This window comes from Lactuca sativa, chromosome 4 (genome assembly GCF_002870075.4).
Source record: "Lactuca sativa cultivar Salinas chromosome 4, Lsat_Salinas_v11, whole genome shotgun sequence".
NCBI classification, from domain to species: Eukaryota; Viridiplantae; Streptophyta; class Magnoliopsida; order Asterales; family Asteraceae; genus Lactuca; species Lactuca sativa.
In genome coordinates, this window is record NC_056626.2 from 213,233,839 (window position 1) to 213,250,728 (window position 16,890).

At 35.2% G+C, this 16,890-nt stretch overlaps 2 protein-coding genes across 2 annotated transcripts; both read left to right on the top strand.

Moving 5' to 3' along the window:
- The first annotated feature begins 2,273 nt into the window (after positions 1-2,273).
- On the top strand, positions 2,274-5,971 carry LOC111883034 (strictosidine synthase). Its single transcript, XM_052771072.1, has 5 exons — positions 2,274-2,327; positions 4,701-4,718; positions 4,960-5,150; positions 5,240-5,480; positions 5,528-5,971. Exons 1-5 carry the CDS (start codon positions 2,274-2,276, stop codon positions 5,969-5,971), a joined length of 948 nt encoding a protein of 315 aa, XP_052627032.1.
- Positions 5,972-11,870: 5,899 nt separating this feature from the next.
- On the top strand, positions 11,871-12,575 carry LOC128133577 (uncharacterized). Its single transcript, XM_052771073.1, has one exon. It carries the CDS (start codon positions 11,871-11,873, stop codon positions 12,573-12,575), a length of 705 nt encoding a protein of 234 aa, XP_052627033.1.
- Positions 12,576-16,890: the final 4,315 nt, after the last annotated feature.

A 16,890-nucleotide genomic window follows, 5' to 3' on the forward strand; every position in this document is an offset into this window, starting at 1 on the left:
TGACCCTCGTATCTACCACATATGCTAAATAACCCTCATGCTCATGCTGAATGCACCGTCATCCCTGACAGCTAACAAAACCCTCAAACCTAAATAGCCACTTGGGTTGTCTTCCTTCCTGTCAAGGATGCGAACTTATCCCAGTTTCAAAACTTCTCTTGCTTCTATATTCTGAGAAGGTTCTCCCCCACTTAGATTCGACTAAATATTCACAACGTATTCAAATTAGAGAATTCCCAGGCAACATACTTTATTTCTCATGATGACAATGAACTTTGTTTCTTATATTAACAACAAACTTTTATTTATGGAAATTTTATTACTCGTTTTAGCAACGAACTTCTATTCATGAAAACTTATTTACTTATTTTAGCAATGAAAATTTGTTTATAGAAACTGTTATCAATATTCCGACTTTCATGATTTCAAACTATATTATGTTATAAACTTGTGAGTAGTCACCAACTATTTTTATAGTTAAAGCTCGTTTAACATGCTTTTTTACTAATCATCGAGTAAGTGGCACTTAGGGACACATCACTTTTAGGAGCATTTACATGTGTTGTATTTCAATTTACGTTGTAATTTCTTTTAAAATTTGTTCAAACCCATTGTAAATTTGTAATGATTTTTAATATTATGGTTGGTGTTGTCTTTTAACTTTTCTATGAAACCCTTTATACTGCCACGCCTTGTGTTTCCGCTTTAGCGGGGTGTGAAACATATATTGGAGAACCAATTACTTGAGCTCGTCTGATTACGTGCATTGCACTCTCACTTTTCCAGTTTAAGAAATTTTAACTTTGACTTTTGATAACAATTGTACCATTTCCTTAGTTTGAGTCCTAACATACCCGAGAGTGTGCCCGAATCCCTCAAACCAAGGCTCTGATACCAACTTGAAGCAACTTAAGTTTTCTAAACAAATTTTTCATTTTTAAACAAAATTTTCATTTTTAAAATATTGCAAGTCGGGGGAAAGAACAATATATACCTTCTTGAAGTCGGCCGGTGGGAACAGGAAGAACAGAAGCAACATAGTTGTTTCGTGACAGAGATGAGGTGCGAATTGAGAGGTCGACAACATTAGTAGTTTGAGGTTGAGGAACTTGTTGTGGAAGTTAGTGTCAACCTCAGATTTCGGTGGTAGCAGAGGTCATTACAACTGTCAGTGATAAGAACTTAGTGGCACTTAGCGGCAGAACCTTTAAAATCAGAAACCTTTGACTATCATAGAGACGAAGAAGGTTTTGATGACGTATCACCCTAATTTAATTAGAGAGGGGTAAAGAAATTAATGTATGAAATTGAATAACTTATTTTATGAAAATCTTAATAATTGAAAGTCCTTTTTTATCAGTTTTTTAATTTAATAATTACAAACAAGTACCATTATTTTCACAATTTACATAAATGACATACTAATAAAGGCTTTTGATTTAAATTTTTGGATGGTTTAGATCCATTCTCACATTGTTAACACTTTTGGTGCTCTTGATTTAACACACACACACACACATATATATATATATATATATATATATATATATATATATATATATATATATATATATATATACTAGGTGTAAAACCCGTGTATTACACGGGTTGATAAAAAACATAAAATATAAAAATATAAATAATAAGTACTTTTTAAAATAAAATTTTGAAATAAAGAATGAAGAAACATATTAATTGCAATTTATTATAATATTTATTACATTTGATACTTTACATAGATAAGTATAAGATTATGTGGCTTTTTAATTTTAAAATTTAAAAAAAAACCATAAATTGACATATGAATATTATTTATTTTAAAAATATCACAAAATGACAAGTGTCAAAACTTATTAGAGATTGACATGCGGCAAAATTATCTTTATTTCTTATAGTAGATATAGACACACACTGGTGTGTTTTGTCAATTGGTAAACCTTTGGTACTTATTATATTTTAATTTAATATTTATTTTTACAAGTGATTTTTTTGGTTTTCCCAGAAAGCCGAAACGAATAAATCGTAACTTAATAAGCCAAAACCGATTGAATTGAACCTCATTTGACAATCAAAGACTTCTTCCAAGTTGATGCGGTCCAAGCTTTGGAGCTGATTCGGTCATACCTTTTCATTTGCTAGACAGGGACAAAATGTGACAAAACATTCATCTTTCCGATTTTTCCCTAGAATTGAATGCCTCCACAGGAAGAACATCCATCAACGACTGCTGCTGACAAGTTCATCTGTTGCTTCCAATTCCGATATGTTGCTCGATGGTGTCAGCTTCCTCCGACCATTCAACAGGAAACCATCAAGATTCCGAACAGGTGAGTTTTCATACCTTTTTTCTCCAATTTTTTTTGCTCGGATTTAGCTGAGATGTTGAATTTTTGCTGTGATGTTCAAGTTTTTGTTCTACTTTGATTATGCTAGATTTAGCGAAGTATTGATGATTTTTTTCTGATATTTTTTCGTTTGGTGCTGTTTGTTGTGCTCTTGTTGTTGTTGTGAATCTCGTATGGTACAAATTGTATGCTAAATGAGTAAAAATATAGCTGATTGGGTCATCTTCCTCATTTGCCCCTTTGAAGCTTTCTTCCTCTCGATCGTCTTGCTGCGTTGCTCTCCCACTTCCTTATTATGAAGACATTGTCTCTGTGTTCAAAAGCTGCATCCGACCATCCGCTTCAACCTCTGACCGCTGCTGTCACCTGCTTGTCGACCACCGCCTCCATCATTACCTAACACATCGACCACCACTACTGCTCCTTTCCTCTATTCTTGATCTCCACCTGATGTAACTTCAAATCAGTTTTTTTTTTCTTTCTGATTAAGGCTATGTTTGGCGCGCCACAGTTAGCTGATAAGCTAGCTTATTTTGCGAGCTTTTTTATGTTGTCGTGTTTGGTAAGCCAAAAAGTAGCTTATAAGCTAGCTTTTCAAAAAGCTACTTGGACTAGCTTTTTAGGAGCTTGTTTAAAATTTTCCAAATACACCCCTTAATTAATTATAGAAACACATACTCTTACATGTCCTTTTATGTAATTTTATATATTTCAACTAGCTTTTCGTCTAGTTTTACCAAACATTATTTTTTATCAGCTAGCTTTTCAGCTATCAGCTAGTTTTTTATTTAACAGCTAGTCTTTTAGCTATCAGCTAGCTTTTCAGCTAATACGCCAAACATAGTCTAATTACAGATGACAAATTTTATGTTCTATTCCTTGATTGCAAGTTTATAGCTTTACTATTACAAGTTTAAATCTTAACTATTGGATGTTCTAAAGTAAGCGACTTATTAGTACACAAAATTATTGAATCCAATAATTCCCTAAAGCAATATGAGTGCTTTTGTTGGAGTAATTCCCAACTATTTGTATCCACATATAAAATCATTTGCATGCAATTAGATCTGGTTATAAATATTTTACACTGAAGTTTTTCACCAACTGGATCAACCTGAATGAGGCAATATGTTACTATAATGCATATTATTTGATACAAAAAGCATTGTGGGTTAAGTAGTTATTGGTATGCTCATTCAATAGAGTAAAGTGACATTTGAATATCCAGATGATACAAAAGGAAGTTATTAACAATAGAATTTGATGATAAATATTATGTTGAACCTACCTTGAAGGACTTGAATATTATAGTTGTGTATGTGTTGTTGCTGGTATTGATACTTTCTTTGGCAATAGGTCCTTGATTATAAGAAGAAAAAGAAGCAGGATAACTTTCAAAATAGGCCTTGATGTAGAATTGTTTCATCCCAATTGATGAAGATTAATATGCCACTGATAATGGAAAAGAAAATGGCGTAGAGAAAAAAAACAGAAAATGATGGAAGTTATTTATGTTAATTCATCTCAATTTTTTGGACTTTTGGTGTAGAATTGTTTCAAAATTTTCATGTTTGTTATGGTAACGATCATGCCCCAGTATATCATTATCGAAGTGCAAGCCCTGATGCATTTTTTTTTATCTATAAGCCATATTTCACTCTTCCTCTAAATTTTGACAAAAACATTAAAATGAGACATATAACTCGTATTTGAGTCATTATCATTATATACAAATAAATTTTTGTAATAAGCTCAATTGTTCAAATTTACAAGTATACCACTAGTTGTAATTAATGTTATAAAAAACGTAATGTTACAAGTTAAATGGAAAATCATAAAAGAATTATTATAAAAGTTATTGTTTGAGAGTAATATAATCATTTTGTACAGTCAGTCAGATGTAAAATCAAACAACAAGTTTCAGTAAGAACTTAACTCAGTCAAAAGTTCTAATTGAGTCAGCTTTTAACCCAATCCCCAATTTTGAATTTATTATGTTGTAATTATCTTTTCCTTTATTTTTTATAACATTTGTATTATAAATACTCAATGAGATATCATCCATATGTATGGTGAATTTATGAAACCCTACTCTCTCTTCAATTGACTAGACTTCTATTCAGACAACGAGGAACAATATTGACCAAAAATAACTAATTGGATATATCAGGTGATGTATAAACGAGAAGACTTATTTATCAAACTTAATAACGATCAATATTGACCAAAAGTAAGTAAATTGAATATAGATATGCACATGGCACATGTCTATATATTTTAGAGAGGCACACGATGCATGTCTATATATTCTACCAAATTTTAACATATGAACATATCCTTTGAGTGATTGTACAGGGACACCCTCGTGTTAAGGTAGGTTTTAATTAAGTATATACCACTAGGACATGAGAAAAAATATAAAATATCGGAGGCATGGAGCTTAATGAATAATTTATAAAGCAATAATATTCAGGAGTTGTAAAGCAGTTGTATATAAATAAAGGCATCGTGTGCAGTGGTCTTCCCAACACAATCAAACATCATGGCTTGTCCACAAATGAAACCATCCATGCTTTCTATTTTGTTGACATTTCTTTTTTGCATTTGTGGAAAGTTTGTTTCTGGTGAATACGCCAAGTTTGAGAAATTAGTATTGCCTGAGGGTGTCATCGGCCCTGAGGCAGTCACATTTGGTGGAGTTGCGGCCCCAGGGCCCTACACAATGGCCGATCAAAGGATTTTGAAATATTGGAATAACGGTACCCATGCTGGTTTTAGTACAATGTCTGTAACTTCACCACCATGGTCATTTTTCAAATTTCTACCTACGTCCAAATAATAATTACATGCATGTATGGAAGAAATAATTGTATATATGCAACTTTTTTTTTCAGGAGTGAATGGGAATGTGGAGGTGTAAGTCATGCTGATCGTAGTAGGTTGATAGGATGTGGACAGCCAGTGGATCTTAGCTATTACCCCAATAACGACGTTTTGTACATTAGTGATGCAGAATTCGGAATTCTATCTGTGGGCATGGAGGGCGGCCTTGCATCTGTACTCGTGGCGGGAGAGTATAATAATACTAATGGCATTGACGTTGACTTGTTAACGGGCAATATTTATTTCAGTTCTGTAAATGTAACACCTCCAGGTTCAATGTTTCGTCTTCCAACATATAGTTTTTTGCGTTACGAACCACTTACCAAAAAGTATCGGTTTTGATGAGTAATCTCGGAGACTGCGGTGGTCCAGCGGTCAGCATCGATGGTACATTTGTTCTTGTACCTGACAATTTTAATTCCCGGGTTCTAAAATATTGGCTGGTGGGGCCCAAAGCAGACACGAATGAAGTTTTGATGAACTTACCTGGGAAGACAAATAGAATAAAGCGGGGAGAAACACCCGGAGAATTTTGGGTGGCAGCTTCAAGATGGATAGATGTAAAAGAAGGAAAGATGTTTGCTTCTGCCGGGATGCGCTTCAATTCAGACGGAGTAGTGCTGGAAACGATTGACTTTTTTGCTCAATACACTGATAATCAAGCTAGTGTGGTTCAAGAAAAGGATGGAAAACTCTATGTGGGCTCTTATTTAACCAATTTCATAGGTGTCTACTCTAATTAGATAGACACCCATGCACCTCTGCCTAGCCTTGTACTACCGAATGGAGTAAATGATATGATTTGTATAATAATAGAATAAAAAAGGCAACCTGATTTCCTTCTTTATCATGCTCGTATGTAACACTTGACAAGATAAATGGTTATAATTTACGATATTTATACTAAATTAATAGTGTTTATTCGAAAAGCAAATATCGGATTAATTAGATCAAACCAAATAATGACAGAGCCAAAGTACAACTGAATCAAGTATAGAAACATATAGAAAATATATAGTTGAGACTATTTGAAAATTGAAACAGCACCCAAAATGATCATAAAGGGATTAAAAAACTTGAAATCCGTAAACAACTTAACCAACCTTAATTTATGTTGCATCTGTACTATATATCTAATTAATTTGTTATAATTTGCTTTACTTGTGTTTTGATACAAAACCCTAACCAGATTTTATAAGTTATAACTTGATTTGTTGCTTTTTCCTAAGAATGGAAAGTAATTCCTCCCTAATATGGTCGTGCATATTGAAAAATGGTTTCTATTTTGGTTGCATTTCTGAAACCTTTTATTTCTGATCAATTTGTCAAACACCACGGCTACGTGTTCTCCTTGACGCCTTGTACTACCAAATAATGCTGACATCAAAATAAAACTTGATTTTTATTTATAGCTTGGGTCTCTGTTAACCTTACAAGTTACCTCATTGTCATAAGTATTTCCTACAAAATTAACTTTTATAATTGTTTTTAGTTAAGAAAGATTGTAAACGGATGTTGCTCATTCTGCAGAGTATTTATTTGCATCCTCTCTAGTTTTTGTAATTTCCTTCCAGTTAATGCATGCAGAAGCACAAAGAAGAATTGTTACTTGGATTTAGCGTAACTTTATATAACCGCAAGTCCAAAAGGCAGATTGAACTGTGTTTCGGATATAATCCAAATCCTACATCACAATTATTATTATTGGAACAATTTAACCAAATAATAAACGGTCATCCTAGGGCACAACACAGCCAAAATACTCCTGGAACCAAGCAGAAACACAGATTGGAAATTGAATTCATTCTCTGAACACCTCAAAGCATTTGGTCTTTTTGCTTTCCTATGCTTTAATATTATTGGGGAAAGCAAACCACTACTACAAAAAAGAGCATTACCGACCGCCAAAACCGTTGGTAGTCCGTCGCTAATAGGCTTTACCGATGGAATTTCAACAGACCCGTATGCGTCCGTATATTCTTGTCGGTAATTGTTTGTGATAGATTTTAATTGTTTGTGATAGATTTCCGATGGATACGGTAAATTTTAGCGACAAATTTTTCTGTCGGTAATTAGTAACCGATCACCGACCGAAATATTTTTTGCAACAGATTAGCTTCCGGATATGTTTGCAAAAGATTACCAACATAATAACTCACTAACGGATTACCAACGAAATTAAGGGAATACTGATAGATTTTATGTGACAGATTAATGACGAATGTTGGCATTATATATATATATATATATATATATATATATATATATATATATATATATATATATATATATATATATATATATATATATATATATATATATATATATATATATATAAATTCATAAAAAAAAATTAAAAATAATTACATATGCAACACAGAAAAATCTTAAAACATAAAGCAAATTCATATTTTAAAAACAGCAAATATAAAATTAAAATAGCTCCAACATTCAACATACATTAAATCCATAAATTTCATATCTGTATTTGATATTAAATGCATAATACTAAAAAATAGTATCAATCTATTTTTTAAGAGGACATCTGAAGCTTCATGTATAATTGATGGAGCGTATCTGATTAGCTTGTGGATTCCACACCGGTGATTTGAGAGTTATTAGTCGGAGAGATATTCATATATTATTAAACACCATAAATGCCATCTGATGTTGACAATAAAAGGGACTTAAAATTTTGAAAATAAATTATACTAATGTGTAGTAATTATGATAATGCATAAAAAAATATGATTTTAAGTATAATATTCCTCCATCAGAAGCTTGAATAAAAAAGAGTTAATGATGAGAAATAGCAACTTACTTTTATGAAATTCTTTATTATGGTTACATACTTTAAGTCTTTACTCATGTATTAGTAAGAAATACAGGATGTCAATGATGAGGGTATTTACGTCATTCATTCTTATGCATCATGGAGGTGTAATATTATGTATCATCAGTTTCTGATTTGTCTACAAAGCTCTGATTTCTTAAGGGATTTCAACAACTTAAACATAAAGATTGGATTAGCATATTTAATGAACATGAACTTCTTTGACATGTTTAATGAACATGAACTTCAGGTTTTAAAGTGTTTAATGAACTTGAACATTTTTGTTTGAATTACAATCGATATGCATCTCACCTGACCAATATTCTTAGATTTAGAGACATCAATCCATCATTTTCCTTATTTAGTCATTTTCTTATTTATCTACTTTGGAATAAAAAAAACTTTTTAGTCCTCTGTAGAGTTCGAAATATGTTGTGAGATGTCGATGCGTCTTGTGTCATGTTTAGTATCGAAGTCAGTTTACATGTATTCGTTGTATGTATTTCATAAGGGTATTTTTAGTGGTCGAAGCGTACATGCCTTATCCCTTATGTATTTTTGTTTACTTCTGGTATTCTTATAAATACGGATAGATATAAGGATTATGGTAACTTCTGACACGGGGTGTACTTTACTTTTTCATTCTCTTGTATCCTTTCGGAAGTATTAATGGAGCCAAACATATTATATTTAAGTTTCGTGTTCTTGATACAATTCATACTCTGATTTTGTTCTTCGTACTCGATTCATAGGAACTACATTTGGTATCAAAGAAGAACTCTTTCAATTGTTTTCTGATTTTCTTGTGTTTTCAAAAACTGTGAATTGGTATTTTTGATTCAAAAATATTTCGCACTTTTGATTTAGAAAATTTGTTCTAATCAATTGATTTGATTCAATTCTACATCTCGTCTAAAAAAATCGAGTGTACATTGATTGTTTTCTGTAAGATTCATTCTCTTATTCATATTTCTGAAGATTTTATTCTTATTTGTTCGTGCATCAATGGCAAACTTTAACATGAACACAATGAGTGGTTTCCCTCGTCTTCTCAGTTTTTCAACCAAAATTCTGATGTTGATCCCCGAATATTACGAGCAATGGGCGGATAGAATGGAAGATTATCTCAATCGGATTGATGAAGATCTTTGGAGCTGCGTTACCGATTGAAATTGTCCTGTAGTAAAGGCTAGAACAAGTCGGAACTACTACTTCTGCTCCTGGTGTGGTATCACAAACAGATAAACAAAAGGCAAATGACAAGAGATGTTTGCGAGAATTATGTGGTGCTCTTCTGCTGGTAGTTTACAAGTACGTTTGTGGTTGAAAAACAGCTAAGGAGATCTAAGATACTTTGAAAGAGAAGCATCAAGGAAGTGAGAAGACTACAAAGAGTACGGTGAAACAATGCTTGCTCGAATTAGGAGAATTCAAATAGAAAGAGAATGAGACTGTGGAACCAATCAAGGGTTTGGAAGTTGAAATCGTTGGAGTATGGAACGAATTGATTTTGTTGAAATCTGGAAATGAAAGCTTGAATGTACACCCGATGTAGATGGACAGAATTAGAGGCGACACAAAGAAATAACGACGAAAAATTGGGGTAATTGGAGGGAGTTCTTACGCGGTAAAAAAATTTGGGCATTAGGGGTGACAGTATCGCCACTATTTTGTTACATCAATAATGCTATTATACGAAGAAAGGAACATCAACAATTGATTGGGTTATGTGATCAACAGATGGGGTTGTTTCTAAAACCAGCACACGGATCGTGATTTTAAACTTTAGCGGTGACACAAGCATTAGTGCCAACATTTAAATTTGTCGCCACTAATGGTAGCGTCGTTGCTAATGGCGTTGTCGATTTTGGAGGTTTTTCTTGTAGTGTCCAAGTTCTTGACAATTTTGTAATTTCATTTTTTTTTTAAATTGACAACAAAGAAGTTAGACTTCTCTATGAAAATTCATCACAAGTAATTAATCACATTTTTAGAAGTTATTTTTGTCTAAAAGAACAAGTAGGTTGCTATTTATGGTTAAAAAAGTACATTGCTACTTCTGATAATAATGAAAAGTGCATGGTTATTTATGTTAAAAAAATATAAGTTGTGTACATTTCGCTATATATGGTATAAACTCAAAGTATGTTGCTATTTTTATAACAAGGAAAACTACATAGCTATTTGAATCAAAACAACACTTATTTGGACTTGCTTAGCATCAAAACAACATTTTTCTTACAATATGTCAAGATTTACATTGATAAGCAGTGGATGATGTAATATAGTTGACACAAATACGAAGGGTAAAGTGTGCAAATTTTCTGAAAAATAATTGAACAATACAATTGAGTTGCTCTCAAACAATCGATGTTATGAACTATATTGAATTTTCTTGGTTGTCACTTTCACACTTCTAGATTTTCACACACTCCAACTTGATGTCCCAATGGTTGGTCTTTTCAAGGCATTTGTTTCTCACTCACCCATTGATCCAACACTTTAAGTGCAGCCATTGAATTCCAGATTCAGTTACCAATTGATCCAAGAAAAGTTAATTCTGTTACGTCAGATGACAAAAATAACAAATAATAAAATCCAAATCATGTGCATATAAACTAATACATCCATTTGTAACTTAATCTAAAAATTATATTAAGACCATAAACCATTGACATTCAATAAAAACTAGTTAAAAAAATAATTAATCAACAAATTAGATACTAATATCAAATAAACCTCAAACCTACGTAGAAATAATTATGATGAAAAGATAAGAGATAAGAGACTGTAAACAATTAAGTAGACATCCAAGTTCAATAACGTCTTTGCTTCTTGTGTGTTTCTAATAAATATTTGTATTATTGTAACTTGTTTACATTATTTATTTAAGTAATTCATGGTATGTTGTATCCTTTAATGTAATATGTAAGTAATTTTAATTTTTTTTTCTATAAAACCCAAAAAATGATCTTCAAATCTCGTGATTACAAAAGTCAAAATGTCAACCTGATTAAGGATCTGATGAACATAAATTACCTAATATACATATACTATGGTCCTCCAAGTCTATATTTCTCATCATCTCTAACCTTGTTCAAGCCATGCGTAAGTTATCCGTACGTTCTGAAAGTATGTAAACAAACTGTTGATGCGTAAAACACAAATTTCTCAACTAGTTTTTCTATTGATGTACTATATGTTAAAGATCATCACTAGCCCAATAAAACAAATATTATTTAGAAGACTTTAGCTTGTTCTAGAATGCTCTAGAAGATTCTAGAACATTATGGAAGACTATGGAAGACTCTGGAATATACCGGAAGAGTCTAGAATACTCTAGAACGACATGGAAGACCCTGGAAGGATATGGATCATTCTAGAAGATACTGGAGCAACCTAGACCTCTCCAAAACATGGTAGAACATTCTAGAAACATATGGAAGCATGTAGAATATGTTAGATAGTTCTAGAGTTATCTAGTATGTAGTAAGTGTATGCTAGTATCTAGAACCTTCCTAAGAGGCCTATAAATAGGTATGGAGCTCATTTGCTCCAAACCATCCAAGAAAACCATCCAAGAAAGCAAAGTGTGTAGTAGTCTCACAAAGTGTAAGTTCTCCTTAAGTGTCTTAATAAAAGTCTTGTTGTTTCCCATATAAAAGAGTCGTGTTCAACAATCTGGTATCAGAGCAAGGTTTCTTGATAGTGAGAACGAGTGATTCTCGTTGTATCGTGAGTAGTTTGTGACTCTGCAAGTTTAGTATCGAAACTAGCTTGTTTGGTATTACCGAGGTACTGCCAACACGATGGGTGATCTCCAAGTCGTCGGAGGAATCAAGAAACTCAACAACAACAATTACAAAACGTGGGAAACATGTATGAAGTCCTACTTACAAGGACAAGATCTATGGGAGGTCGTTGGTGGAAGCGAAACTACGCCACCAGAGGAAGACGTTAATGGTGCTTTACGTAAATGGAAAATCAAAGCAGGCAAAGCAATGTTTGCCTTGAAGACCACAATCGAAGAAGAGATGTTGGAGCATATTCGGGATGAGAACACCCCGAAAGAAGCTTGGGATACGTTTCTGACGCTTTTCTCAAAGAAGAATGATACGAGACTACAACTTTTGGAGAACGAGCTATTATCAATCTCACAACGTGACATGACGATTGCTCAATATTTCCACAAGGTCAAGTCGATATGTCGGGAGATTACTGAACTAGATCCGCAATCCGTCATTGCAGAAGCTCGAATGAAGAGGATCATTATCCATGGACTGAGGCCGGAATATAGAAGCTTTGTTACTGCTGTACAAGGATGGCCCGCTCAACCATCACTTGTAGAGTTTGAGAATTTGCTGGCTAGCCAAGAAGCTATGGCTAAGCAAATGGGAGGCATCATGCTGAAGAGTGAAGAAGAAGCACTCTACACAAGTAAAAGTCGGAGGAATTTTAAGCCACCTCCTAAAGAAGGATACAAAAATGCTGACAAAGGGAAGAGTCAACCATGAACCTCACAACCATGGAGATCTCAAAAGACCGACAATAAGAGTTCTCGGGGGAGGAGGTTCGAAGGCAACTGCAACAACTGTGGAAAGTGGGGCCACATGTCCAAGGATTGTTGGTCAAAGAAAAAGTCTGTGGAAAGCAATGTAGTAACTTCCAAAAAGGAAATAGAGGATGAATGGGATGCTGAGGCATTATGTGCCATAGAAGAAAATGAGTTGGCACTCATGACAATGATGGGAGAGCGTATCAACTATGAAAATGACTGGATCATTGATTCAGGATGCTCCAATCACATGACTGGCGATCAGAACAAACTACAAGACGTGAAGGAGTACAAAGGGAGTCGTATGGTACTTACAGCCAACAATGCACGACTTCCAATTGCTCAGATTGGAAAAACGACGATCATGCCTGGTAATAAATCTGACATGGTGTCACTACATAATGTGTATCACGTGCCAGGTATGAAGAAGAACTTGTTGTCAGTATCGCAACTAACATCGTCAGGCAACTACGTCTTGTTTGGCCCACAAGATGTGAAGGTCTATCGAGATCTTAAAATATCAGAAACGCCAACAATGGAAGGACGAAGAGTGGAGTTCGTTTATGTGCTCTCCACAGAGTCTGCCTATGTAGATAAGACTCGTAAGAATGAGATAGCAGATTTATGGCATGCACGGCTGGGACATGTTGGTTATCACAAGTTGAAGGTAATAATGGAGAAATCCATGCTCAATGGCTTACCTCAACTTGAAGTTAAAACAGATGTTGTTTGTGCTGGATGTCAGTATGGTAAAGCTCATCAATTACCATACAAGGAGTCAAATTTTAGAGCAAAGAAGCCACTAGAGTTAATTCACTCAGATGTGTTCGGTCCAGTCAAGCAGACATCAGTTAGCGGGATGCGGTACATGGTGACCTTCATTGATGATTATTTGAGATATGTGTGGGTTTTCTTCATGAAAGAAAAATCTGAAACATTCTCAAAGTTTCTAGAATTCAAGACAACGGTCGAAGGAGAAGTGAGAAAGAAGATTCGGTGTCTACGCTCAGACAATGGAGGAGAATACACCTCAGAAGAATTCAATCGCTATCTAAAAGAATGTGGTATACGTCATCAATTCACATGTGCCAACACACCTCAACAAAATGGTGTAGCTGAGAGAAAGAATCGACATCTTGCAGAAATTTGTCGAAGCATGCTACACGCGAAGAATGTCCCAGGAAGATTTTGGGCTGAAGCAATGCAAACTGCTGCCCATGTGATCAATAAACTTCCCCAACCAAGGTTAGGTTTCATCTCACCATTTGAGACACTATGGAACATGAAACCTACTGTTAGCTACTTCCGAGTATTTGGCTGCGTTTGCTACGTATTTGTGCCTAGTCATTTACGTAGCAAGTTTGACAAGAAAGCAGTCAGGTGTATATTTGTTGGATACGACAATCAAAGAAAAGGGTGGAGATGTTGTGATCCAACAAGTGGAAGATGCTACACTTCAAGAGATGTAGTGTTCGATGAAGCATCTTCATGGTGGTCCTCAGAGAAGAAAGTACTACCAGACTCGGAAAATATTGAAGAAGTTTTAAAACAAAAGATGGGGGAGCAAACTGCACATATTTGGTCAAGTGTTGATACACCTGAAGATCCGAGCGACACTGATGTCATTGAGCAAGAAGTAACTCAAACAAGTGATGCCGGTGAAAGGGAGCCGCCGCCTCCACAACTTCGAAGGACGGAAAGAATTCGAAAGCCTAATCCCAAGTATGCTAATGCGGCCATTTTAGAAGACGGTGTTAAAGAGCCGGAGACATATGAAGAAGCAGTTAAGAATAAAGCATGGCAGAAGGCAATGGAAGAAGAAGTTACAGCCTTAAAGCAGAATCAAACGTGGGAACTGGTACCAAGACCAAGAGATATAAAACCGATTTCCTGCAAGTGGGTTTATAAATTAAAACGATGCACAGATGGATCAATTGAAAGATACAAGGCTCGTTTGGTGGCTCGAGGGTTCTCACAACAATATGGACTGGACTATGATGAAACATTTAGTCCAGTGGCGAAGATAACTACTGTACGGGTGCTGCTAGCTCTTGCGGCTAGTAAAGACTGGAAATTATGGCAGATGGATGTGAAGAATGCTTTCTTGCATGGAGAATTAGATCGGGAGATCTACATGAACCAACCAAAGGGATTTGAGGATGCAGTTAATCCCACTCATGTGTGCAAGCTGAGAAAAGCTCTTTACGGATTGAAGCAGGCACCAAGAGCCTGGTATGGTAAGATTGCTGAATTTCTTACCCGAAGTGGTTATTCAGTTGCACATGCAGACTCAAGCCTGTTCGTAAAAGGAAAAGAAGGGAAGTTGGCAATTGTGTTGGTTTATGTGGATGACTTGATCATCACCGGGGATGACGAAAGAGAAATCCATCAAACAAGAGAAAATCTATCGGTGCGATTCCAAATGAAAGAGCTGGGGGAGCTTAAACACTTCTTGGGGTTAGAAGTTGATCGTACAAAGGAAGGGTTGTTCCTCTGCCAACAAAAGTATACAAGAGATATACTTCAAAAGTTTGGCATGTTGGAGTGTAAGCCAATATCAACACCAATAGAGCAAAATTCCAAGATATGTGCTCATGAAGGAAAAGAGTTGGATGATGGAACGATGTATCGACAACTAGTAGGTAGTCTTATCTACCTAACTTTATCTCGGCCTGACATTGCTTATGCAGTTGGAGTTATGAGTCGATACATGCAAAGTCCGAAGAAACCTCATTTGGATGCTGCCCGACGGATCTTGAGATATGTCAAAGGTACAATTGACTATGGTCTCTTGTATAAAAGAGGAGAAGACTGCAAGTTGGTTGGATATTGTGATGCTGACTATGCAGGAGACCATGATACCCGAAGATCAACCACTGGGTATGTGTTCAAGCTTGGGTCGGGACCAATATCATGGTGTAGTAAAAGACAACCAACAGTATCATTGTCAACCACGGAAGCGGAGTACAAAGCAGCGGCCGTAGCAACTCAAGAAAGTACATGGTTGGTACTCCTAATGGAGGACTTACATCAAAAAGTTGACTATGCAGTACCACTTCACTGTGACAACCAATCTGCAATTCGGCTGGCAGAAAATCCAGTATTTCATGCTAGAACAAAGCATGTGGAAGTGCATTATCACTTTATCAGAGAAAAAGTCTTGATGGAAGAAATTGAGATGCGGCAGATCAAGACCGATGACCAAATAGCAGACTTGTTCACCAAAGGGCTGAGTACTGGAAAATGTCAAGGTTTTCGCTGTCAGCTTAACATGGTACGAAGAATGAGGGCTAGTGTTGAGGGGGAGTGTTAAAGATCATCACTAGCCCAATAAAACAAATATTATTTAGAAGACTTTAGCTTGTTCTAGAATGCTCTAGAAGATTCTAGAACATTATGGAAGACTATGGAAGACTCTGGAATATACCGGAAGAGTCTAGAATACTCTAGAACGACATGGAAGACCCTGGAAGGATATGGATCATTCTAGAAGACACTAGAGCAACCTAGACCTCTCCAAAACATGGTAGAACGTTCTAGAAACATATGGAAGCATGTAGAATATGTTAGATAGTTCTAGAGTTATCTAGTATGTAGTAAGTGTATGCTAGTATCTAGAACCTTCCTAAGAGGCCTATAAATAGGTATGGAGCTCATTTGCTCCAAACCATCCAAGAAAACCATCCAAGAAAGCAAAGTGTGTAGTAGTCTCACAAAGTGTAAGTTCTCCTTAAGTGTCTTAATAAAAGTCTTGTTGTTTCCCATATAAAAGAGTCGTGTTCAACACTATATCGCTTATAACATATAGAAAACCTCAAAGTCTTGGTAAAAACAAAGTATAAAAACCCTCAAAATAGGAAAAGCTCATAAACATGCACCAACCTAGGTTTCAAAAATCAAAGAACAAATTCGTTTAAAGTCAAAATCAAATAAGGGAATTACTGAGTCCAAACATAACATAAGAAATTTAGTGAGGTATGGGTTATCAAACCTTAGCAGACCATCTTCCTTCAATCAATCAACGTACAGAGGCAAATAAATACAGGTGATGTGGTGTTGCATGTAATTCTAGCTTCCACGGGTTCCGTTGCAGGTATGGTGCTGTTCTTCTTCACCGACTATAGACAGTGTCTGCCTTCGAATGAAGACAAACCATCGATTCAGCAGCTCCATCCATCGATTCACCGGGCACAAATCAAAGACAAATCTCATGGTCTTTGTGTGATTACATATGACGATGAGGGCAGAAGTAACTTAATTAACGAAGACAGAAG

What these genes read in the sequence shown, in the direction of transcription:
- LOC111883034 (XM_052771072.1), top strand. Translation starts at nt 2,274, where the DNA reads ATGGTGTCAGCTTCCTCCGACCATTCAACAGGAAACCATCAAGATTCC. An exon ending in TCTGTAACTTCACCACCATG is followed by an intron (nt 5,151 to 5,239) that starts GTCATTTTTCAA and finishes TTTTTTTTTCAG; the next exon opens with GAGTGAATGGGAATGTGGAG. An exon ending in GCAATATTTATTTCAGTTCT is followed by an intron (nt 5,481 to 5,527) that starts GTAAATGTAACA and finishes TCCAACATATAG; the next exon opens with TTTTTTGCGTTACGAACCAC.
- LOC128133577 (XM_052771073.1), top strand. Translation starts at nt 11,871, where the DNA reads ATGGGTGATCTCCAAGTCGTCGGAGGAATCAAGAAACTCAACAACAAC.